Source organism: Chelonia mydas, chromosome 11 (assembly GCF_015237465.2).
Source record: "Chelonia mydas isolate rCheMyd1 chromosome 11, rCheMyd1.pri.v2, whole genome shotgun sequence".
In the NCBI taxonomy this organism is placed as follows: Eukaryota; Metazoa; Chordata; order Testudines; family Cheloniidae; genus Chelonia; species Chelonia mydas.
The window spans coordinates 21453800-21481460 of NC_051251.2; the positions used below are offsets into that span (position 1 = coordinate 21453800).

Sequence of the window (27661 nt, forward strand, 5' to 3'; positions counted from 1 at the left end):
GTGTGGAATAACTGATGCCATTAAACAGGAAAAGAAAGTGAATTATTTGCATACATTATTTAATAACTGCTGCTTCAGTCCTACTCCCCTCAGACCTCAGTATTTAGCACAAACTCACGGTATCATGTTGACAATTTTAAAAATGAAAACAAAACACGAAATGCAGTTTTAAAATTATTTAGAGAAATACATACAGCAAATTTCTGAATGCTCATCACTGGCATCCAAACAATCATCATCTCCATCACAGCGCCAGCGGTCCTGGATACAGCGCTTGTTGTTACACTGAAATTCTCCATGTTTGCACAACTGAGGTAACACTTCTCCAGGATTAACTAGAAAAATATCCAAGTAGTATGTATATGTTTAAGCTTGATATAAAAAATGCAATATTACCCGCATTTAAGCAGAAATGAATTCTTCTTCATAATGTATCTCTAAAGAACATTCAGTTCTTAATAAGCTTTACATATTCACACTAATTCCATCCTACAATAGGATGTGTATCCACATTTATGGTGGATGTACTTGATATATTTTTAATAAACAAGTGCACACTCAGATTACATTATCACTCAAAAACAACTTTTACAAGTTCAGAAGACAAAACAGACATAGAACTCATCATGAAATCATTGTTCTCATAATGACTTTTAAAACATGCTGATGCAACCTCAAAAGCTAGTAAAAAAAATCATAGATAACAGGACAAATTTGTTCTCAGCGATACAGGTCAGATCATGATAACCTAAGGCCAAATTTTGTGTCCCAAGGCATAGCCCAAGCACTTGGATTGTGTAATGAAGATTTCCTTTGGACAAATGGGGTGTAAAGATAACTTGAGTATATTAGAAGTTTTCAGGTTCTTGTTAATAATATAGCTGATCTGAACATAGTTATACAAGGACAGGAGAAGCTGATACATAGAAGGCTATTATAGAGGAGGGTGTATCTTCTCTCCTCCCACCTATAGCTGGAAAGGCCTCAAGTGGTTAAAACCCAGTAGCTTGAGTTGATAAACTGTAGGTTTGAGTTTTGTTTCTGGAAATAAAGCAAGCCCTGAGGAAAGTGATGTGAAGTAACCTGCAACTCAGATTTTTCTTTTTCTTTCTCCATCTAATGAGTTAAACCCTGGCTTACAGGAGAAAAAAATCCTTTGCAACATTGTTCTTCTCTTCTCCGACCCCTCAGAAGTCTCTGTATAGGGGCTCCATGGGGTTCAACCTATGCAGCTGATTAGGGAGAATTCAACAGACAGGGGCAAAAGAACTGCAGAGGTGACAAAACGATTCACACTTTAACATTACCAATCATCATTAATTTACCCACATTATTCCTCTGCACTTTGGAGCCCCAACAAAGTGGAAGTCCTATGGACAGTGTTTTGTTTGAGACTTCCCTGCAGCATGACTCCAAGAGGAGTTGCCCCTGGCAGAAGTTAATTTGTAGGCAGTAGGTCTCCATTTCACAGTATAATAGAAACTCTACAAGGGGAGCCCTATGTAACCTCTGAATAAGGGAAAATCGGGATTTCACTTCCTTATACAATTATTATGATTTTCTGTACTCCATAGGCCAACTCTCACTCTCATATTGCTCACACAAAATTCACATTGACTTCATTGTGAGTGTGAGTTTTGAATGAGCAATGTGAGTCAGACTAGCTCTTTGTATGCACTGGTACTCATCTGCCTATGTTTTCAAACTTTGCATAATAGTTATGTTCCGAGAATATACAACTACCCTGGATAGTGTTAATAAAAATTAAGCTGTTAATTGAAAATATGAGTAATGCATGAATTAATGAGACATTCTCATTTTGTACAGCTATAAAGAAGTTCAAGAATGTTCAATATGATGGACAAAATATTTAATATAAGTAAAATTAATCACATGATGTTCTTAGAAAAAAATGGCATATTCTATAATCGAATATGTTCCAAAATACTAAAGCTAGAAATTTGCAACAGTACCAATATTACATTGGTGAATTAATATTTTTGGAGTAGCAGGTTTAATTTTGTTACAAGCCGATGTTTTTTTCAGCAGTATTTGAAAAAAGACATCCAGAGGATGGTTAAGCTATTCAGAGATTGGTGCATCTTCTATCCCTGGTCTTGTCTTACATATAAAGTGTCAGCTTCAATTTTTCACAGTTTCACCTTGAGGATTTGCTATGCTTGATTTCTCTTCAAGATATTTACTTCAGTGAATGCCATGAAGCCAGTTAATATGCTTTTATTATGACTTTTATTTTGATGTCCTGTGAAACGTAACAAAAAGGCTTTGGAAGCATCAGAGTACTCTATTATATTAGACACTATGGAATATTTTCAGATGCATTTAACTTCAAATATTGCACATTTAATAGTTTTGTTTCACTCTTCAAGCTTTAACTATCTGTGCTCAATTAGAAAGTTTATTCAATTAATAGTTATTTGCCCAATGTAAAACTGCTGAACAGCAATAAAGCCTCTAGGAGATTTTTTTTTTTACTTTTCAGATTTGATTTTTCTCTCCCATAACAGTAATATATACCCAGATATTCTTCAAGAAAATCTTACTCATGCACATTGTACTGTTTTCCTCTAGGAGCTGATGATCAGCACAGGCACAAACTCTGCCTCCGGGAATGGCTAAACAAAGAGTGCTGCAGCCTCCATTATTAACACGACATGCATTGTCACCTGCAATTAAAAAAGAAAAAGTAATCGTAAGACATAATAGCTCAAAAGCCATGTAAAAAAGCATGTAGAAAATTAACTGAGATATGCTTTTATTTACAAGGAGACATGTTATTGTGGTAGTTCTTCTGCTGTTATTGCATAACCTGCAGGTATAGACAACAAAAATTATATCAGTTCACAAATGTCCTCTCTCACTCTTTAATAAATATTAGCATTTTTACAGGACACAGACACGTGAGTTCAAAAATTAAAGTGAACTTCATTACTTTTAAATAGACAATAACATAAAATGAAAAAATCTCAACTATATTGACAGCTAAGACTCAAGTGCAAAAATGCGACTACAATGACAGACTAGGTTATTATATCCCAGGCCTGAGAGGCTGGAAGTATTACGTGGAGAATAATGAGGAAAATGCATAGTACAAAATCATTTTATCAGCAATAAATATTTAACTCAAATGCACAAATTTTCACAGTGTAGTCTGGCACTCAGACTGACTGACCCAGAGTAGACTAGGATCCTTTTCATCATTCTCAAATCTAAATTTAATTTGGCACACTTACAAAAGCTTAGAAATGAAAGAAAGTGAAAGCTAGACAGGCCAATGAGGCTGTATAAACTCTTTAACATCACTTAACTTCTGAACTCAGAGGCAATCAAGCTTGGATCATATTGTTCCCTCCAACCAGGACTGCCACCATTAAAAAAGCAGTTTCCAGCGATGGCTATGGTTTTCCTGCTATTACTGAATGATCCTGGTTCCAAATATGTAATACTTTATAGTAATGTTTGGCTTTTTATCTAAGCAACCGGTCACCATTTTCACGTGCCAAAATAAATTACACATTTAGTTATATATCAAGAGCTCTGTTTGAAAACTGAAAAACTAAAGAAATAGAAAAATCAATAAATTCATAATGGAGAATAAATAAGAAAAGGAAATTCTGAAATATATCAGGATATACTTTTCAGTATTGTGAATGGGAGTTAAGCACTCACGTATTCTAATGTGAGTTATGCTCATAATTTGCTACTGCCTATGAATTTTAAATTCTGAAGAACAAATTACTATTATGCCAGAATTTTATGCCTTTGTCATATGAAAAAGTAGAAACTGACAAGTTACTTTCTGTCCTGTCATGAAGTGACATTAAATAGAAAATCATTATAATAATTTCATAAGCTTAGTTAGAATTAGACTGAAACATTTCTAGGTCTTGGTCCTATATTCCTCATGCACTCAGAATAGACACTGAGATGGATGTGAGTGTTTGAGGAATGAAAAAAAAAATCAAATCCCACTTTATTTATTTTAAGGTATGGAGAGCATTAAGACAAGGGGAAATTTTGCCTGAGGGTTTCTATAATCTGCCAATGCTTGCTACATCCCCACTAACCACCATTTCAACTCTCCAACATACTCTACTACAAGGGTCTGATTCAAAGCCATTGAAGCCAGTCTTAAGTACTTTAGTAGGCTTTGAGTCACATCCTAATTACTTAGTCATACACTGCCATTGTCATTTGACTGCTGCTTCTCAAGCAATGCTAGGTTTCAGATGTTGCTGGTAATGCACATGGTTAGGGAGACCATAACCAATGATCCAGGTTTGTACAAATCTTGTAATGGATTTCCAAATCTTCCACTCCTTTAGTCCACTATTAGCAAAATTCCACTAAATAAGGATACATTCGGTGACTGCTAAGAGACTAAATAGTGTTTAACCAGGTGTGAAGTGTTTAACAGTGGTTTTCCAAAAAAATATTTTATCAGATACAGACAATGAAAAAATAATAAAATGCAGAATGTATTTTATTTGTTTATTCTTATTTAGAATAGTATTTTTTTCAATTCAAGTCATTTTAGATTTGGAAAATCATCTCCTCTTTTAATGACAGCAGGTTAATTGGGAGCAGCCTGTCCACCAAAATATACCATCCCTGGATGGTGTTCCACTTATGTGCAGTGAGGATGGCTGAAGCATACAGGGAAACAAAACAATGTCCACTCCACTCCTTTTCCACAGTTTAATTTTCTCAAGAATGATTATTAATTATTTATCCAAAGTGCAACAGCTTCAATAGGAGCGACTGAGGGAGCCCCACATTAGAATACCCCATACCCCATTCCAATGACCAGGGGCATACACAAGGAGGAGCAAGGAGGGGCAAACCCCTCCCCGCCACAAACACCATGTGACCCTGCAGCCCGGTGAGGGAAACAGCAGCAGGTGGCTGACTGCCAGATGAGCTCCTCTTCCCCTCACCCCTACAGTTGTAGACTCCTGCTTTTCCTCCCCTGCCGCTGGAGTCCCATGCATTGCCTCTGCCTCATCTCAGTGGGCAGTCTGCAAAGTCGGCTTCCCAGGCCAAAGGTGCTGAGTTTCTAATCTGCGGCGGGGTTCTCCGACCCCTGCTCTGCCCAGGCCCCGACCCACTTCACCCCACCCCTTCCCCTAGTGCCCCCCCCGCCCTGTTTCTTCCCTCCCCCCTCCACCTAGCGCGCTGCACCCTTGCTCCTTCCCCCAGCACTTCCTGACACTGCAAAACAGCTGATCTGCGGCAGGCGGTAGGCACTGGGAGGGAGGAGGAAGCACTGATCAGTGTGGCCCACCGGTGAGCAGGAGGTACTGTGAGGAGGGAGATGTGTTGATAGGGAGCACCCACCATTTTTCCAGTTTGTGCTCCAGCCCCGGAGCACCCATGGAGTCGATACCTATGACCCAGGCTTCCGGGTCCCTGCTCCCAGTCAGGTTGCTGCCTGCTCCCCAGGCTCCCTGCTCAGAGCTGGGCTATTGCCTGGGCTTCCTGTATACCACTCAGAACCGAGCTGCCCCCAGGGTCCCTGCTCCCAGACGGTCTGCTCCCTGGGCTCCCCGCTCTCCATCAGAAGCTCCACACTGGGTTCCCAGGTGTCCGCTGTGCTCTCCGTTGGAGCAAAGAACCGACAGTTGGGGCAGCTGCACTGCTCCTGGTGGGGAGCAGGGATCCAAGGTGGAGGGGCAGACAGGATCCCAGTGGGGAGCTGCAAGCCAGCGGGCAGGTGGGCTTCAGGCAGGGAGCTGAGAGCCTGGTCTTTCAGCCCCTCTTAAGTCAATGGAAGCTCTCCTGGTGAGGACGTGTACCACATACAGAAGAAGGGTAGTTTGAATGAGAGCTTCTGCAGTAATTACTGCAGTGGCTCTAAGTCAGCCTAACATATGTTAGGTCCACTTAAGTTTTTAGTGTAGACATGCCCTAACTCTGCAAGAGGGAAGGGGCACAGGACACACTTCTTTTGTCAGCATCTCCCACTGGCTAATTTAGGAGGCTCCCACCTAGCACAATAGCTTTTGCAAATCTCATTCTAAGGTGCTTATTTCTCCCCATGCATTGTATAGGGATCCTAAGCACCTATCTCAGGCTCCGTGAATCCCATTGTAATTCCGGTGATTTTCCAGGAGACTGTAATACCAAAGTCCCTTTGTGGATTTCTTAGGAGCCTAAGTACCATTTTCAAAAGTGACTTGATGCCAGATTTTTAAGGTGTTAAGTCACCTAAAGATGTATGGAATTGTCAAAAGTACCTAGTGGGTGGATTTTCAAAAGCACCTAGCCAACTAACTCCCAACTTTTAGGTGCCTAAATACCTTTAAAATCTGCCTGTTAGGCTTCAAAATTTTACCTCTAGGTTTTTTCCCTGCCTGGACAACCCTAACCCATCTTTCCTGGGAACTGATGGGCACTATACCCCATTAAGAGAATTTATTTTATGTCTTAACAAGCTTATTTAAGATAGTCGATATCTCGTATATATTAGAATGTAGTGTAGCAGATGCTCTGATATTTGTGCGTATGTCGGGATAGAGGGCCAGGGATAAGCACAAATAGTGAAAACAAGTAGCAGAAACACACTCTGAAATCTGCATTCAGGAAACCATGCTACATTTTGTCCAAGTTATTGCTCATTAGAGGTTGCAAATGACTGCTAATTGCAAAGGTGCAGAACTATAGGGAGCTGTTTATGTTCAGAGATGAAGTCAGCATGTAGGAAGAAGATTCTATTGGGCTAGATTCACAAAGGGGACATAAGTGTTACACCGCCTAACTCCTAGGTGCCCTGGGACATCTTGGGACAAAGAGAGAGATTGACTCTATAGCCCTGTGGCTAGGGCATTCACATTGGATGTGGGAGAGTAAGGTTAGCGTTTCTGCTTCAATTAATATTTAGTTATTTATATAAAGTGCAACAGCTTCAACAGAAGAACCCGCAACCCAGAATACCCTGGTGGTTAGGGTACACAGCTAATTTGTAGGAGATCTGGGCTCAAGTCTCTGCTCTAAGGCATGCAAAACAGGGATTCAAACCTGGCTCCCCTATGTTCCAGGGGCATGCTCTACCCACTGGGCTTCTGCACATTTTTGGACACACAAATGCCAGGCAGCCCAAAATTCCTGATTGTTTACCCCAGCTGTCTTTTGTTCAAGTTAGGTGTGCCCTGAGCATGCCTTCTGGATCTGGCCCCAGAGACAAGATAGATGAGGAACACCTACCTTGAAGAGCCCAGCAGGGCTTAAGCATGTGTGAGAGCTCCAAGCACCTCATTAGCAACATGGCGGCATCAGGACTTAGGCAACTTTGCACATGCCCACTGATGGAAATTTAGGGACCTCTGGAGATTTAAATGCCTACAGGGTTAGCTGAGTGTGTGTGTGTGGGGGGGTTTATGAATGTCACTTTGTTTTGTCTACCTAAAGATTATTGGACTTCAGCACCCAGAGCAAGATTCACTAAAGGATTTAGGTGTCTGACACTTTAGGTGCCTAAATCCCAGAATCAGGCCCCAGTAGGATTCAGAAAACATGAAATTCAGAAAACCATCACTCAGCTGCATCCTATGAGCACCTAAACTCGCTCAGTGCCTGAATTTTTGCAATAAAAGCTAAGATCCCTGGAGGCATCTATAGGTATGCAAAACAAGTAAGAGGACAATTTTTTCTGTTTAAATGTGCTAATTTTTATGTAGCTAGCAGAGTAGGCATTCCTATCTAGTACTGGCCATCACTGTGGCACCCTTTATTTGCTATCTGGAAAGTTATGAAAGAATGGTTTATCATTTCTGATGGGATTACAGTATAACTCACCCACTGGTATTCAGAACTATTGTACTACCTATATGTGTTATGCTTACTGTGCATTTAAGCAGGAGATACACAACAAGAAGAAATAGCCATTTGTCTGTGTCTTAGTCTATTTAAGCAGTGCAAGGGGTGACATAATGAATGGGTAGCACATTATTTCATATATACATTCATCTTAAAGAAATTAATCATATTAGATCAGAAAAAAAGAATGCTATAAAAAGCATGTAAGTATACAGAATAAGACTATAGTCCCACTGAGGTTTATATAGTTGTTAAAGATGTTGGATAAAATATTTTAGTCAAATATGTATGTATTGCATGCAAACTTCTGTTTATACTCTGAAAGAACATTACATAAAACAAAAACAAAAACAAACAAAGCTGTTAAACAAGTTCTAAAATGTCAACTGCTGAAATATCTGTATGAAATATTCCACAAGGAGTAATTATTCAAGTCTGATTATACACTGCATCAAATTTATGTCCCTCAACTCTTTCTTTAAGAGCAGGAACATCAAGATTATGATGCTCAACAGATGGCTAAGGCAGTGGTGCTATAAGGAGGGCTTTGGAATGTATGACCACTGGGAAGCATTCATGGACAGAGGACTGTTCTCTGGGGATGGACTTCACCTGAGTAAGGAGGGAAACAGACTTGTAGGATGGAGAATGGCACAACTGATCAAGAGAGCTTTAAACTAGGAATCTGGGGGAGATGTTTGGGAGATGTCCAGGTAATCTCCGTGCTGGATTGAGAGGGAAGAAAACGAAGTAAGAAAGGATACAGCTGTGGATAGGAGAATGGACATAAGGAGGAAGGGTACATACCAGGCTAATAGGTGATACTGGCAGTAGAATGTCTGTGCCTAATCAGGTAAAGAATGTGAGTGAGGCCAAACAGCAAAAATTAAGCTGTTTGTTCACTAATGTGAGGAGCCTAGGTAACAAAATGGAGGAACTAGAGCTACTGGTGCAAGAAATGAAACCAGATATTATAGGGATAACAGAAACATGGTGGAATAGTAATCATGACTGGACTACAGGTATTGAAGGGTACGTGCTGTTTAGAAAAGACAGAAATAAAGGCAAAGGTGGTGGAGTAGCATTGTATAGCAATGATGAGGTAGACTGTAAAGAAATAAGAAGTGATGGAATGGATAAGACAGAGTCTGTCTGGGCAAAAATCACAATGGGGAAGAAAGCTACTAGAGCCTTCCCTGGGATAGTGCTTGGGGTGTGCTGTAGACTGCTGGGATCTGATCTGGATATGGATAGAGACCTCTTTAATGTTTTTAATGAAGAAAATAATAATGGGCATTGTGTGATCATGGGAGACTAACTTCCCAGATATAGACTGGAGGACAAGTGCCAGTAATAATAATAGAGCTCAGATTTTCCTGGATGCGATAGCTGATGGATTCCTTCACCAAGTAGTTGCTGAACCAACAAGAGGGGATGCCATTTTAGATTTGTTTTTGGTGAGTAGAGAGGACCTCATAGAAGAAATGGTTGTAGGGGACAACCTTGGTTCGAGTGATCATGAGCTAATTCAGTTCAAACTCAATGGGAGGATAAACAAAAAAAAATCTGTGACTAGGCTGTTTGATTCCAAAAGGGCTAACTAAAAAAAAATTAAGGAAATTAGTTAGGGAAGTGGATTGGACTGAAGAACTTGTGGATCTAAAGGATCTTGTGGAGGAGGCCTGGAATTACTTCAAGTCAAAGTTGAAGAAACTATCAGAAGCCTGCATCCCAAGAAAGGAGAAAAAATTCATAGGCAGATGTTGTAGACCAAGCTGGATGAGCAAACTCCTTAGAGAGGTGATTAAGAAAAAGCAGAAAGCCTACAAGGAATGGAAGATGGGAGGGATTAGCAAGGAAAGCTACCTTATTGAGGTCAGAACACGTAGGGATAAAGTGAGAAAGGCCAAAAGCCATGTAGAGTTGGACCTTGCAAAGGGAATTAAAACCAATAGTTAAAGGTTCTATAGCCATATAAATAAGAAGAAAACAATGAAAGAAGAAATGGGACTGCTAAACACTGAGGATGGAGTGGAGGTTAAGGATAATCTAGGCATGGCCCAATATCTAAACAAATACTTTGCCTCAGTCTTTAATGAGGATAATGAGGAGCTTAGGGATAATGGTAGGATGACAAATGGGATATGGAGGTAGATATGGAGGTAGATATTACCACATCCGAGGTAGAAGCCAAACTCAAACAGCTTAATGGGACTAAATCAGGGGGCCCAGATAATCTTCATCCAAGAATATTAAAGGAGCTGGCACATGAAATGGCAAGCCCATTAGCAAAAAATTTTAATGAATCTGTAAACTCAGGGTTTGTACTGGATGGCTGGAGAATTGCTAACATGGTTCCTATTTTTAAGAAAGGAAAAAAAAGTGATCCTGGTAACTACAGGCCTGTTAGTTTGACATCTGTAGTATGCAAGGTCTTGGAAAAAAAATTGAAGGAGAAAGTAGTTAAGGACATTGAGGTCAATGGTAATTGGGACAAAATACAACATGGTTTTACAAAGGGTAGATCGTGCCAAACCACTTTCTTTGAGAACGTAACAGATTTTTTTAGACAAAGGAAACACAGTGGATCTAATTTACCTCAATTTCAGAAAGGCATTTGATATGGTTCCACATGGAGAATTATTAGCTAAATTGGAAAAGATGGGGATCAATATGAAAACTGAAAATATCTCCCCTCCTCCATTCTTTATGATTGCTCTCTATAAATATATCAGAGGGATAAATACCACGAAGGGAGAAGAATTATTTAAGCTCAGTACCAATGTGGACACAAGAACAAATGGATATAAAGTTGCCACCAGGAAGTTTAGACTTGGAATTAGATGAAGGTTTCTAACCATCAGAGGAGTGAAGTTCTGGAACAGCCTTCCAAGGGAAGCAGTGGGGGCAAAAGACATATCTGGCTTCAAGACTAAATTTGATAAGTTTATGGAAGGGATGATATGATGGGATAGCCTAATTTTGGCAATTAATTGATCTTCGACTATTAGCGGTAGATATGCCCAATGGCCTGTGATGGGATGTTAGATGGGGTGGGATCTGAGTTACTACAGATAATTCTTTCCTGGGTGCCTGGCTGGTGAGTCTTGCCCACATGCTCAGGGTTTAGCTGATCACCATATTTGGGGTCGGGAAGGAATTTTCCTCCAGGGCACATTGGCACAGGCCCTGGGGGTTTTTCGCCTTCCTCTGCAGCGTGGGGCATGGGTCATTGCTGGAGGATTCTCTGCACGTTGAAGTCTTTAAACCACAATTGGAGGACTTCAATAGCTCAGACATAGGTTAGAGGTTTTTCGCAGGAGTGGGTGGGTGAGATTCTGTGGCCTGCATTCTGCAGGAGGTCAGACTAGACGATCATAATGGTCCCTTCTGACCTTGAAGTCTATGATTCATGATATACGCACTTTAAATCCAGATCAAAACTAAGTTTACTTACCTACCAAACTACCTCTACAAGGCCAGAAGAAGACATTAATATGGGGATTATTGATTAGGAAAACATTGGATAAACTGTTTGACTAGTTGTGATAGGATTTTATCCAATTCCTATTAAAGTTAGTGAAAGACGCCTGTTGATTTCAGCAGGAGATGGATTGGAGCATAGCTAGAGATTGTAATTCTTTATCGGATCATATATAACATCACACAGCTATCAATCAGCAAATAAATTCATACAGTTCACACTGTCCTATCAGAATATGGGATTTCATTGGAATAAAAATTTTCTAAAGAAAAAAAATATATTTTGGATAGAATTTTCTGTTTGGAAAATCTAATTGAAATGTTTCATTTCAGGTTGACATAAATCTCTAAGTCTTCCTGAGCCTATGCCATGCCTCATGGGAGTTGTAGTTCTGAGTCCCTCATGTCTCTCCCCATGGGCTCTGCTCCATGGCCTCACTATGCCACCCATAATGTATCAGAGTCTTGTCCAGTCCCATGATTCACAGAAGCAACTCAGCTATAGGGAGAAGCCACAGTGTGTCCTGGCAGACATAGCCCAGCTTTGGATCTGGGCCCCCATGATGCACCTAGAACTGCAACTCCCATGAGGCACCTCCATCACTCAGGAAAATGCAGAGATTCATGAAATAATCTGACCTGAAATAAAATGTTCCATTTTAGGTATTTAGGGTCATAACTATAGAAATGAATGGCTGGGAGGGACCTCAAAACGTCACCTAGCTCATCCCCTTGTGCTGAGCCAGGACCAAAGTATACCTAGACCATCCCTGACAGATGTTTGTGCAACCTGTTGTTAAAAACCTCCAATTATAGGGATTCCACAATCTTCCTTTGTAACCTATTCCAGCACTTAACTATTCTTATAGTTAGAAAGTTTTTTTCCTAATATTCCAAACTAAATCTCCCTTGCTGCAAATTAAGCAGGTTACTTCTGGTTCTAACTTCAGTGGACAAGGAGAACAATCACCATCTTTCCCTTTGTAACCGCCCTTACCATATTTGATGACTGTTATCAGGTACCCATATGAGTCTCCTTTTCTCAAAAATAATCATGTCTGTTTTTTTTAAATCTTTGCTCACATGTCACATTTTCTAAAGCTTTTATCATTTTTGATACTCTCTTCTGGACTCTCTCCAATTTATCCACATATTTCCTGAAGTGTGGCACCCAAAATTGAACACAATACTCTAGCTGAGGTGGAACTGGTGCTGAGTAGAGCATAACAATTACCTCCTGTGCCTTACATATGACACTCCTTTTAATACACCTCTGAAGGATATTAGCCTTTTTCACAACTGCATCACATTTTTGGCTCATGTTCAATTCGTGATCCACTATAACCCCAAATGCTTTTCAGCAGTGCTACTGTGTAGCTCATTATTCTGCATTTTGTATTTGTGCATTTAATTTTTCCTTCTTAAGTGAAATACTTTGCACTTGTCTTCATTGAATTTCATCTTGCTTTCAGGTCATTTGGAATTCTAATCTTGTCGTCCAAAGTTCTTGCAGTCCTTCCCTGCTTGGTGTCATTTGCAAATTTTATAAGCATACGGCTCCAAAATTGTTTCAGTTAGTTTCTCAAGTGCTCTAGGGTGAATTTAATCAGGAATACACCTTGAATACATATAACTTATCTAAATATTCTTTAACCAGTTCCTTCCCTATTTTGGCTTGTGTTCCTTCTTCCTTGTTGTCAATATTAATTGCATTAAGCAGCTGGTCACCATTAACATTTTTAGTGACGACTGAAGTAAAATAGGCATTGAACATTTCAGCCTTCTTGGTGTCATTCGTTATTAGCTCTCCTTTCCCACTAAGTATTGGGCCTACACTTTCCTTTTGTCTTTCTCTTACACCTAATGTATTTATAAAACCTCTTCTTATTGCCTTTTATATCTCTTGCTAGGTATAACTCATTTCTGATTTTGTCCCCATATGCTTGCACGGTTCTTTTGTAGTCATCTTTAACAATCTGTCCATGTTTCTACTTTCTGTACACTTCCTTTTAGATTTTCACCTCATTAAAAACCTGGTACAGCCATACTGGTTTCTTGTTATTCTTCCTACCTTTCCTTCACATTAGAATAGTGTGTTTTTATGCCTTTAATACTGTTTTTGAGGGACATCCACCTCTTCAGATCTCCTTTTTCCCTTATATTTTTTCTTCCCAAGGGACTTTACCTCCCAGTTCCTTGAGTTTGTTAAAGACAGCTTTTTTGAAGTCCATCATTCTTCATCTGCTGCTCTTACTCCTTCCTTCGTTTAGAATCATGAAATCTATCATTTCATGATCACTTCAACGCAAGTTGCCTTCTATCTTCAGATTTGAAATCAGTTCCTACCTATTAATCCAAATCAAGTTTAAAATGTCACTCTCCCCTACTTCTAGTTACTTCCTCCAACTTCTGAAACAAGAAGTTGTCACCAACACATTCTAAGAATGTACTGGAGATTGTGTTTCGTATATTACTTTTCCAACAGATATCCAGGAAATTAAAGTCTCCCATTATTACCTGGTCTTGTGTTTTGGGTATTTCTATTATTTCTTCTAGAAATGCCTCATCCACCTGCTCCTCTGATTTGATGATCTATAGTAGATCACTGCCATGCCATTCTCCCTATTCCCCCCGCCTTTATCTTCATCCAGTGACTTTCAAGTGCTCTGCTACTCACTTCCTTCTGAATCTCAAAACAACTGAATACATTCTTGATGTACAATGCAACAAACTCCTCCTTTTACCTTCTGAACAGGCTATACTCCTGTATATCAGTAATCCAGTTGTGAGATTTATCCCACCAAGTCTCTGTAATGCCAAATATGTCAAAAATGTGCTTGCATACAAAGACTTCTAGTTCTTTCTGTTTATTCCCTATACTCCTTGCATTTTTGTATAGAAATGTAAGCTGTTGAGCAGATTCCCCAACTGTATTCCCCCCCTTTCTTTCTCCTATGACTCTATTGTAGTGTTTCACTCCCCTCCCCCAACTTCCTGCCCTCTGTCAAGGGCACCTTTTAATGCTTACATAAGAACATAAGCATGGCCATACTGGGTCAGACCAATGGTTCATCTAGCCCAGTATCCTGTCTTCTGACAGAAGCCAATGCCAGTTGCTTCAGAGGGAATGAACAGAACAGGTAATCATCAAGTGGCAAACAGAGGCTAGGGTCACTTCAGAACATGATTTTGCATCCCTGCCCATCCTGGCTAAAAGCCATCGATGGAGCTATTCTTCATGAATTTACCTAGTTTTTTTTTTAACTCTGTTATAGTCTTGGCCTCCACAACATCCTCTGAAAGAGAGTTCCACAGATTGAATTGTGTAGAGTGAAGAAATACTGCCTTTTATTTTAAACCTGCTGCCTATTAATTTCATTTGGTGACCCCTATTTCCTGTGCTATGAGAATGAGTAAATGTGGGCTTTTATCACCTGCCCCATTTGAACCTAGTTTAAAGCCTCTCTCACAAGTCGGTGTCCGAAGATGCTCTTCCCCTTCTTCATTAGGTGGGCTCCATCTCTTCCCAGTATTCCTCCTTCAAGGAATAGCATTCCATTGTTGAGAAAACCAAATCCTTCTTTTTAATCCATATATATGTATGTATGTTATATAATCAACTTTATATTATATAAAATTATATATGTATACACACACACACACTCGCAATTAAAGCTGAGAAACTGATGGCATCATATCACTCCAACATGATGCGACTTCAACCTACCACATTTTGCATTGTTAACTGAAATGTGTTGTTCTGTTAACAGTGCTCTGTACTTCCCTTGGGAAACCGGAAAACTGGGGCCAACATGCTCATCATATTACTATTATGGTGGACCAAGCTACGTGTCAGCAGAATCTAAGGAGGCCTGGGATGAGTTTCTTGCCAAAAGCAGAAACTGCCTTTGGTTATGATGGCTTTAAATTGCTTGCAATATTCCTTTGGTAAATGTTCAATAAAACTACTACATTTACTATATTAGTGTGGTCATATTTGACATGAAAGCTTGGTGATCTGCGATGCTGAATTGTAAGATTGTTGAGGAGCAACTCTTGTGACAGAAAAGACTGAGTTGCTTTTGATCCTCACTATAAGTAGTGAATTTTGCATGGTTGTCTACTATGCTCATTAACTGTCTCTACAATCAAAGAATTCAGTGCAGGGTATGAAAATAACAAGACCGAGTTTTTGGTTAAACAGAACTTTTTTTTCAGCATTACAAGTAGGAGTCTCATAGATGGTCTTAGCGGTTCTAATAGAGTCTCATTCACAGGAAGAGCCACACATGCAGAAGCTGTTGTGTGTAGAACGTCCAGAAGTTTATGATGAGATTCCTAGTCCTCCTCTAACAAAATTTGAAGCATGTCTGCAATACATTTCATTAGATCCTAAAACTGCTTGAAATCTTCACTTATAGAGGCTGGTGGAGGCATTACAGCCTCATCTGGTGACAATGATGAAATATTACCAGTTCTTGCCTCTTGCTCCTCAGAAGTCTCCTCTAGTGAGTTAGGTTAATTTCTCTCTGTATGCTCTCTATGAGAGAAACTCAGAGTCCTCAAGAACTCTTGGTGATAGAGAGCCCAGATATCTCAATAAAGCCATTAAAGGGGCCCATAAGGTATAGGAGGGGGCATCCATTGTTGTTCAGACTAATGACATTATGCTCAAGATTTTTTTTTTCAAAGTTTTTCTCTCAGTGTAGCTGCCAGGTGAATAGTCTCTGGTACAATCGACAGGGGATCCCTGGACAGAAATCTGAGAATCAGTGTAATCATCCTCAGTATAGTCCAGAGAAGATCTACATAATGAAGATGGAGATAAATGTTCTTCCTGAATAGTAGGTGTTTGAGAGGTAAGAGGCCTCTGTGAGAGATATGGACACACTTGCCCAGAAAATCTTGGAACGGGCAAGTGTGCAGTATTGGCAAGTAGTGGAGACTCCAGCTCCTCTGAAACAAAAAGATCTCTGGAATATCTAATTGCCTGTAGTACCGGTGATACATGAGGTGAAGTTGGACGGGACACTGTGCAGCGCCCTCCATCATCTCAGTTCCTTCCACTGCCTACCCAGAGATACAGAACAAAAAGATTCTGAAAAAAAAGGGGAAGGAGGACAGGAAATGTGAATATGCAGACCCATCTCGAAGAACTCTGGTTACAAGTAAGTAACATTCATTTCTTTGAGTGGCTTTACATATTCACACTTGTTAGTAGTGTGATAAACAGGATTGGAAATAAGCTGGAGCAGGGAACAGAGTCCTAATTAAAGAGAAAGCAATGCACTGCTCCACCAAATCTACCATCAGTCCTTCAAGCCAAATCAAGAGAATAATGTTCAGTAAAAGTATGCACAGAACTCCAAGTTGAAGTCCTGAAAATTTCAGTAACTGTGATTTGCTTAAGGCAAGCAAAAGATGCTGCCACAGCTCTGGTGTAATGAGATCGTACTGTTGTAGATACAAGAACTTCTGCTTACATGTAACATTACTAATACATTGTTTTAATCCATCTAGAAATAGTCTGGAAGTACACAATATTACCCATGTGATTCTTAGCATAAAACACAAATAATTTAGATTATTTTCAAAAACTTTTAGTACTATGCAAATTATATGCAAGAGCTCTTCTTGAATCCAAAGTATATAAAACAGATCCCGCCTTATTAGTATGTTGATTTGGGAAAAAAAATACTGGCTGAATAATTGTCTGTTTGATGTGAAATTCAGAAACCACTTTTGGCAAAAATGTGGGATCAGGTCTAAGACCCACCTTATCTTTATGAAAAGATGTAAATGGCAGGTCAGACATCAAGGCATTTAATTCATTCATCTTTCTGGCTGATATTATGGCACTAATGAATGCTGTCTTGAAAGATAAATAATAGAAAGAAAATTGAGCCAATGATTCTAAAGGTGGTTTCATGAGTGTAGATAGGATCAATTAAGATCCCAAGGAGGGACAGGATTTCTCAAAGGATGATACATATTTGATAACCCCTTCATAAACTTCTTAACCATATCATGGGTGAATAGTGATCTACTATGAATGAAAGTATGCTAAGATTAGATATCTGCCAAATGAACTTTCAAAGATGATTTAGATCAGAGGTTCTCAATCTTTCCAGACTATTGTACCCCTTTGAGAACTCTGATTTTTCTTATGTAGTCCAAGTTTCACCTCATTTAAAAGCTACTGCTTACAAAATCAGACATAAAAATACAAAAGTATCACAGCACACTGTTACTGAAAATTGCTTACTTTCTCATTTTGTCTGTGTGAAATTTTAGTTTGTACTGACTTTGCTAGTGCTTTTTATGTAGCCTGTTGTAAAGCTAGGCAAATATCTAGATGAGTTGATGTACCCTTTTGAAGACCGTTGTGTACCCCGGGTTGAGAACCATTGATTTAGATAACCACTCAATTTTTAAATGCATTACATATTACAAACCAGAAACTATGGAAGCTTATAGAAGAGAATCATTTTTTCCTGCATCCAAGCCACGAATTTGCACCATTTCAAATACCACTTTCTGGAATTGTCCCCGCTAAGATTATCTGCAATCATATTGTTCTCTTCTACTTAGTGGAGAGCCATTGTATAAATGCTGTGGAGAATGCAACAGTCCTATAGTCTGATTGCCTCTGTGAATAGCAGAGCAGTGAGCAGCCACATTGATTGATATAATACATAATGAATGTATTGGCCATTGCACAGTCCTCCCATGCAAGTGAGTGGGGAATAATCGGAGGGACAGACAAATAGCTCTTAACTCCAACATGTTGAAGTTCAAACATTGCTCTTGAGAAGCTCAGTAAACTTGAACTGTTAGATGACTCAGATGCACCCTCCAACCATTGCTTGATGCATCTGAAGTTACCCTTACCTATAATGAAGGGGAGTTGAACTGGACACCTGTGAGAACACTATCCCTGACTGACCACCATGTCAATGAGTTCAGAATGTTTCAAAGCATGTTGACTAATATTTGAAGATTGTCCAGATCTGGTCTGTAGACCTGAGACATCCAGTGCTGCACTGGCCTCATTCTGAGATGTACAAATGAGACCCATGAGACTGAGAAATAAAATTACCTCTGAATTTGACATATTTGAATATTTAAAACATACTGCACTATTTTTTAAAAGAAATCTATCCTCTGGTACAAAGGCTTTCCCTGCTACTGAGTCCAATATGGAGCCTATGAATAAAATTATCTGAGTTGTATGGAGATTCAACTGTATGACATTCAGAAGAAGTCATAGGTCTGAAAAAAAGGGTGAATGTAAAATCAATATGGCTTAATAGATTCCTTGTAGCATTCAACAGCCAATCGTCTAAATATATAAACAAAAATACCCTGCTTTCTCAAATAAGTCACTACTACAGAGAGGTGGTAAGACATATAGAAAGACAGCCTGCTGCCGCTGTTGTTGACATTTTTCATTTGACAAGAAATAATCCAAGGAAGATTACTACCATGATAGAAGAGAATACTACCATGATAACAGAAAGAAGGATTAGAAAAAGTCTCCTGCTGAAAGAAATCAAATCCAAAGAGTGGGCCATCAATCTTGTCTCCAGCTTTTCTAGCAACTCATCTTTCTTGTCAGTGAAAACACTATCTCCTTTGATGGGGAGAACTTCCACTTTGATTCTAGTATTCAATGCCAGAGGAGAGGAGCGAGGCCAAGCATGTCTCCTCACAGAAACTACAGAAGCCAAAGCTTTAGAAGAAGAGTCCAAGGCATCAAACAAAGCCCTGATAAAGTGCCATATTTTGATCCTCTATTAGGATCTCATTTGACAATCTCCTTTTGTCATCCATCAAATCCTGCACAAACAGTGCCATCTTTTGCCACAGGTGGAATTGATGGTGGGCTATAACAGCTTTATAATTTGCCATGCTTATACCAAGAAAGGAGGTGGGAGGAATGCTTTAACGGACACTCCTTGGAGACCATTCTACCATTAGGCACCACTACACAGCACAAAACCCAAAGTATGAATATGAATAGCCACTCAAAGAAGGTTGATTACTTTTAGTCTTTCTTTTATGTCATGATAACGGTTATAATTTTACACTCTAATGTCAAGAGATATTGTTCTGAAATCTGTCTGATAAAAACCTAAATTTCCAAAATTAAATTAGGTTTGTCCAGATTTATGTACTCAAATTAGGGAATATCTTTCTGCTCTGACTGATTATGACAATCAAGGATTGTCTTAGTGTTACACTGGGAAATAAAATAATTAGAAAATTGGATTATAAATAATAAATCAATCATGAGAAAAAAGAGCAGGTAAGATGAGCTAGTTCATTGACAATAAAAACTATCCCTGAACCAACTGATTTGCTTGTATAATAATTATTAAAGGATATCTGCCTTATTTAGTTCGTATGGAAATCTTTTATCACACCTACAATATTAAAGGCATTCAGGTGCCTGACAACATAGGAAAAAGAAAAAAAGCTTCCAAATTCAGATTAGTGTTACAGTAAGATTTTGGGCATTGTAGTTAATGAGAAGTGGATATAATAGAAGCTGACAAAAATCTTGGTACTGATTTAACCTTTATCTACCTTTCGACAAATGACATTCCCTGGCAGATGAACCAAAGTATCTACAGTCATTTTTTTCGTACAGTTATATATGACAAACAGAAACTAAGGTGGAAAGGCAGTTCTTTTGTATCATTAGTTCTCCTTGAGAAGCCCAAAGGTGAACCAGAAAAACTGCCAATTACATTGGTCGCTGTGACGATTAAATCCTGATATGACAGTTGCTCAATAAGATGTATCATTCCTGTGGAAGGATTAGAAAGATGTAAATGCCAAGCGTTTTATACCTGATGATATTTTCCCCTCCATTCTTCTTTCTTCTTACACCAGCAATAATGTTTTCACTTGTGTGTTTAATAGAAAATGCTAAATAAACAACTGCAAAAGTCCTCAGAAATTATCAGAACTGTCACTCAACAGCAAAATGAACCAAACTAGTTTTGAGGATTGAAAAATGTTTGGTTAATGTAAAAAAAAATTAAATAATGTATACTTAAACCTTCTGGGCCTGATCCACCCTATTCTCTCCATTTGATAGTCTCTCCAATTTCAAAACAAGTTCTTCACTCAGAAAGCTTAAGGTCTAAACCTCCTAGCTTTATTTAGGACTCAAAGACAAATATCCAAATACTGCGTGAAAGACTATTCCATTTTTACAGCTACACCAGCCAAAATCAAAAGTACTAAAAAGTGCTGAATACAACCTAATCTCATAATATTTCCAGCTAAAAGAAGAACAGAACACATTTTGGATAAGCATCTGAACCTCAGGAATGTTAACCCAATAGACTCTCAAAATCTTTACAGGGTCACTCATTGTTCAAACCAATGAACCCAACTAACACCGAGATCAAAGAGAATATCAAAAGTCATGAAAACAAATACAAACTGTAATAAAACAGCCATTTTAAGGCTTATAAAAATGCAAGAGAAACAATACATGAAAATTTTTGATATGAGAGTGAGTTTCTCAGATAATCACTTGAACGAGAAGGGTGATCAGCCCAAAGGGTAGTCACAAAACAGTGGGGAAAGGCAAAAGACATAGTCTGGCTCTGAAGTACTTCAGCTTGCAACCCTGCTCTTTTTATTCCAGTGGGGTGTCCTAAAGCAGACATCCAAATTAAAGTAAATGGCTAGATTTGGATTCAAGTTAAAGGTTTCAAGGTTAATGCATATAGAGCATTAAATATAGGGGATTAAATCAGTGGTAGCCTAAATGACAAGACATATCAAATAATTCTAGGCAAGTATTCAAAGAAAGGGTGACAATGGAATTGCTGAAGAGACTCCTGGGCTGGCAATCTCTCATGAAACAGCAGTACAATGCAGAAATTGGTCTGTTCTGTGGCATCAGCTGTGAACTGTTTCCAAGACCCTTATTGTTCAGCTACCAGGCATTTCAAGAATCAGACTTTTTCAAGACAGCTTTTATTTTCTGACATCGCCTCCCCATTTACTGCTTTTAAAATGATTATCCTGTTTCTAACATTTGCATTAGTTTTTAACTGCTGCACTGAAATTTTAAATAAGATCAAAAGTAGGGCAGGATTCCATTTTAATTCAGTAAAAATGGGGCTATGTTCTAAAGTCATAATGAAACAGTTACCTTGCATCCAATTTGTAGTACACATATAAAAATGTTTTATTATGTAATATGTATTGGGTTAATCCTCTTATTCAAATGGTACACTGAAGTATTTACAACTAGTGAGCAATTCCTTCAGCTCTATATTTGCATGATTATGTTAGCCTGTGCCTTACCACAAGCCTAATGGTGTCAACTATAGTCAAAGATGTGTAAGCTAAACAGCCTAGCTTTAGTATCATACCATATGGTAGATATAGATAGGTGGATAGATAGAAATAAATTCATCAAATATCCAATTGTATTTTTATCTTGATAATAACCTAATGTAATTATTTGCTTAAATTATTGATATTATTACATACATGTAACATATATGTACCATGAACTATGCAACAACTATGAGCCACATTTTCAAAAGGGCTCAGCAAACAATAGCTCCTATATTGGCATTGCTCTCAGTGTAAGTAGTTGGGTGCTAAATTCTTTTGAAATCCTGTTTCCAACTGTGAGCATTGAGCTCTTTTGAAAATCTGACTCAAAATCTACTCCATCCATATTTTAGGTAACTGTGTTCAATTTTATGGTCTACATTACTAGAAAAAGCCTTGAACCATCTTGGTCCACGACTTTGGAAGTACTTGAAAAAGTGCCTGGACTAAGGGATGGACAGTTATTCAAAAGCTGATAGCCTTGAACACTGTGTGACAAATGTGATGGCACTTGGTAGTAAATGTATCCCAAAATATGGTCTATGGATTGAATTTCTGAATTGGTGTGGTGGAATGTCTCAGAGGGGAAAAGACAACTTAAGCGCACACACACAGACACACAACTAGTGATTGAAAGCCATTAAGGCTGAATGGGTCTAAATGCCAAACAATGGAGCTGTTGTCACAGAGGACCTCTTCTAGATAGCCTCACCAGCAGAGTGGGAAACACTAGTCTAAGACATAAAGAAGACTTCGTACTTTGGTGTCCTGTCACAAAAATAATTCATCAATACAGTAATTGGGCCCTGGCATACACAAGCACAGTGGGGCTTTGAGAAAATGCGGGATCAGAATAAAAGAGATATTTTCTGGAAGACAAAATAGGATCAGGAAGGGTCCCGAGAGCACCCTGACTTCCTAAAAGAATGTAAATTCAGTCTGTTCTTTTCCTGTAACTCAAGAGGAAAGCCCATCTAACTTAGCTTGTAGTGAAGTGTAAGATCAGATGAGACTATAAATGTTCTGGTAGGCTGTTTGTTGTTTCTAAACCATTTTCTCTAACACTTTGTTCCATTTCCTAATACACATACTAACTTTAAGAAGGCTGTTGGTCACTATATCACTGGTCAGAAACTCCCAAAGGAAGAAATGCAGGTGTCCAGCCAGATCTGCATGATAAGAAGCAACTGAGTTTGATGGGGCATTATATCGAGATTAAGAAATTCCACTGCAAGACAGGTAAAGGCATGAGGTTTAACACCTGAGGGGGGTATACTCAGAGAGACCAGTAAAGGGACAGAGGTGCAATCAGCCTGTACCTGGTTTCAGTAACTGTAACAGTCACTAACTTAATATGTTATCTGCGGCTGAACAAGGCTTATTTTAGAGCCATAGTATAATAATCAATAGGCATAATATACAGACATTTAACACATAGATGAATGTTACAGCATTTCATTTCATTTTAGGTTCAGTTATGCTTGAAAATTATATTGAATGCCTCATATAAAGATTAAATAGATGAGCCGCCATGTGGGAGACTTTGATCTTCTATGGAAACTGGAAGCATTATTCTACTTTTATTCCAGACAAAGAATGATAGCCCTGTCTGATTCTGTTCTTTTGAAGATCATTACACACATTCCCAATGTATTGATCAAACAGTTCCACAAGTTCATATTTGTATCTAAAACTATTCCAGATACTGTTATTTTGTTATACTGTAGCTATCCTTTGGAGGGGTTCTCAGTTCTGAGTTTCTGCTATTTAAACTCCAACTAAATCTATGTCTGGGTTGGTATTTCATATTTTGCTCTTACAGTAATCCCTGCTTTGTCTTGTAGACAAGTAATGAGAACCCAAGTCATTTCTTCACTGAACATAATTGTAAACTAAACTGTGAGCTAGGAATCACATTATCTGAACCATATCCATGTTCTTTCTCTATGACCTTTTATTTCAGGAGGAAAACTTCTCCTCTGGTTTAAATTGTGCTGTATGCTTCCCCCTACTGGTCAATCAATACAGCACAGCAGAGCATAATTGCAGTCTCAGCTGACTGAGCCACTGAATTGTGCTGTGGTGGACCTGATAAAGATCAAGGAGAAGGAGAAGAAAATTACAAAAGAAAAAAAGACAGAAAATGTTTCCGGTCTTGCCAGCCATTGAGAAAAGGTAGCTACAACAATATCTTCACTATGATTGAACAAAAAAATATGTATTATATATTGTATTTCAAGATTCCTTTCACATGTATGGAAAAACTGGCAATCCACAAAGGCTGTGTGAATACACATCCAATAACTGCAGTTAGGTATAATATTGTGAGTCAATGTAGTTGGCAGGTATGAGCAAGGAGATGATCAATTTTAAGATCCTATAAGGGGCTGAAACCTCATGAAATATCTTTAGATCTTTATGAGTATTTTCATTGGCTTTGAACCCAGCTATTTTCCTCCAAACATTGAGGAAGCGTGAAAAAAATATTCAGTATACATAACTATTGTGAAATATTGTTTAGTGTGAAACCTTGTAAAGAAGTTACATATTATCAATACCTTGCTGTTTGTAGCGATCATAGATCTGAAGCCCAAAGAGAGGTGGTCTCTCACTTCTTAGTAGTGTCACATTCCTCATCATCAGATCCAACTGAAAAATAGAGCCATTCATATAATCTGTCCAGAAAATATAATTTCCATGATGTGATAGCCCAAAAGGATGATTCAGCTCCTTCCCATTGTAGACTACCTGCAATTAAATAATGTGAACTGAATATTGGTCAGAATTGAAATGTTTTAGTATATATGTCAGAGTTGGGAAGAGAAGACAGAAAGCTCAGAAATGAGCAACTCTGTCCATACACATAAAGATTTTATTCATAACATACAGTACAATCAAAGTTTGATTCTAATTGACTTGATATTCCAATATCCCAAATGTTTTTCAGACATTTTAATACACTCTAAATAAGAGGCCCTACTCTGATAATGCACAGGTATCCTTTTTTTGTTTTGAGGTTCTACCATGTGGCTTTATGGGTGCCATTGGTATATCACTCAGTTATTTATCTTCTTCCAGTGACCCACGGTCATTACTCTCACTATTGTTAAATGGAACTGAGTTATTGAAGTTGGAGGAGAATACACATCATGGTCCCTGAAATAAGGCAACCTTTCAAATTAAATGCATCTTCCATGATTACCTAGTCACTGGAAATATGTGTAAAATCCTGTCTCCAGTACAGAGGCTGCAGAGTTGCTGTAAAACTCACGTCACAGCCACTACTCCAGTCTCAGATCTGCCTTGGTGATAAATGCAGCTCCTCACATAAAAGGGACTGCCCCATATAGAGGCAGTTAAAAAACTTGGGTTTTCTTCCTCTGTAAAGTTTTGATGAAAATGAAAAAAAATTAATCTAAACTTTCAACATTAAATTTTGAGTTTTGGCAGAAATTCAAATACCAAAATTTATGGCCAAACCCCCAAATATTTCCTTTTGTTAATGCCTCTACAGTGCCTCATGAGAATTGTAGTTTGGGTTCCTCAAGCTCTCATTCTCCTCTATCGGCTGAATGCTCTTGTCAGGCAACATTTCCCATGATGCACCACTGTCTCCCTTCTTGGAGAAGGAAAGCAGTGCATCATGGAAGTCCCTGGCCATCCAGCTTCACAGAAAATGTAGTTCATCTGGGTAGCCTGACCAATAGAGAAGAATGGGAAGATAAGGCATTATCAAAGGACAATTCTCATGTGCAGCATTTCCAAATCAAAATATTTGGATTTTCAAGCATTCATTTTCACAACTACAAAAGCTAAATTTTCCACAAAAACAGTTTAAACACATAATTTTAAACCATCCCTACTGGTGGATCTGTGTAGTCTTCTTTACCCGCTCTAATTCCCCACTGTACTGGCCCACAAGGAAAATGTGTAAGTCTGCTGAATATGCACTTACTTACTCCAATTCTGAATTTGGTCCATAATCTGCCATATTTAATGTTAAAATACTTAATACCAAACACAAAGGTAAGTGTACCTGGTAAATTACCAAATGACAATTTAAGAACCAAACATTTCATCCAAATCTTAATTGTATCAACAACACTTTTAAAAAAATGAGAGAGATCTTTGAGTGCAGCCGAGCTATATTCAGAACAAGGCCTGCAGAGGGAGATGCTCCATTGCAGACTCCCAAACTAGGTGGTGGGCAGAGGCCAATTCAGCCCTCAGTAAAAGTTAGAACAACCTAGTCCAACCTTTACCAGCTGCAATGGCTTCCTAGGAGCTTTTCTGTTAACCCAGGATTGGTAGGATGCAAGGCTCTATGACCATGCTTTCCCTACCCCCAACATGTCCTTTGTGATGGGGCAGGCAGTGGAGTTGGGGGAGGGAGAAAAAGCATAAAAGAGCATCCCTAGCTATACTGCTGGAGCAAGTCACCAACCCCTTGACACTGCTGGAGTGGCACAAAGAAGACAGAACTCAAGCAAATGCATCTGCACAAATGTTTTGGCATCACATAAGCAACACAATGAGCTTATGCAGGAGGAAGCACCAATGGAGCAACCATGTATACAAGGGTAGCTCCCACAACTGCTACGTGCTATGTAGGAGTCTGCATACTGGTCCCAAGTAGGCTAGCACATAGGGTTGAATCAGCAAGGGTCAGAACAGAGATCACAGGATCTGTGATTGTGTAGATCCTGTGGCCCTCACACTCCGCTCAAGGGTGCAGACAGTCTGTGTGAGTTATTCCATCCCATAATCTGAAGCAGTGGCTATTGAGGGGAATGCCCTGGTCCCAGTTTTATGTGTTGAATTTCACTTTTCCATCCTTAGATAGATAAGGTGAATTTCACCACAAACTATTAGGCTTTGGAACAGGTTTCCACAAGTGGGTGTTGTGCCCTTGACCACTGAGTCACTGCCACTTCCTCCAGCAACTTCTAAAATAACAAAGTATTTATTGTGTCTGACAACTTCCAAGTAAATGGAAATGGTAGAATTAACAATAATAATTTAGAAAAGGCAGAAGTGTTCAATATATATTCCTGTTCTGCATTTGGGGAAAACGCAGACGATGGAGTCTCATCAGATGGTGATGATAACACTCTTACCATTCCATTAGTATCTCTTGAGGATGTTAAAGAAAAGCTACTAAAGTTAGACATTTTTAAGTCAGCAGGTCCAGATGACTTGCAACAGTTGTTTAAGGAGCTCGCTGGACCATTACTGTTGATTTTAAATAAGTCTTGGAGAACTGGGGAAGTATCAGAAGACTGGAAGAAAGCTAATGTTCTGCCAGTTTTTAAAAACAGGATGACACAGGTAATCACAGGCTTGTCTGCCTGATATTGAGCCTTGAAAGATAATGGGACTCAATTAATAAAGAACTAAAGGATGGTAATGTAATTAATGTAAATCAACATTGACTTACAGAAAAGAGATCCTATCATACTAACTTGATATCTTTCTTTTTTATGTGATTACAAGTTTGGTTGACAAAGATAATAATGCCAACATAATACTTAGAAATCTGTAAGGCATTGGATTTGGTACCACACACAACATTTTGATTAAAAACCTAGAATGGTATAAAATGAACATGGCACACATTAAATAGATTAAAAACTGGCTAACTGATAGGTCTCAGAAACTGTAAATAGGGACTCATCATCGTGGAGCATTGAAGCTAGAGAAATTCAGATAGGAAATAAGGTATAAATTTTTAATGGTGAGAGTAATTAACCACTGGAACAATTTACCAAGGGTCATAGTGGATTCTCAATCACTGACTATTTTTAAATCAAGACTGGATTATTATTTTTTTTTAAATATATGCTCAAGGAAGTATTTTGGGGAAGTTCTCTGGCCTGTGCTACACAGGAGGTCAGACTAGATGATCATAATGGTTCTTTCAGGCCACAGAATCTATGTGTCTAGCTGGTGAAGCTGGCTAAATCAATAAGCAAGC

At 38.7% G+C, this 27661-nt stretch overlaps 1 protein-coding gene across 1 annotated transcript in view; it reads right to left on the minus strand.

Annotated features, from left to right (window-relative positions):
• The window catches only part of LRP1B (LDL receptor related protein 1B), a 1293242-nt gene that overhangs the window by 541237 nt on the left and 724344 nt on the right, over positions 1 to 27661 (minus strand). The window contains 3 exon segments of the mRNA XM_043525164.1: positions 195 to 335; positions 2565 to 2687; positions 24246 to 24435. Coding sequence (XP_043381099.1) covers positions 195 to 335; positions 2565 to 2687; positions 24246 to 24435 — 454 coding nt within the window.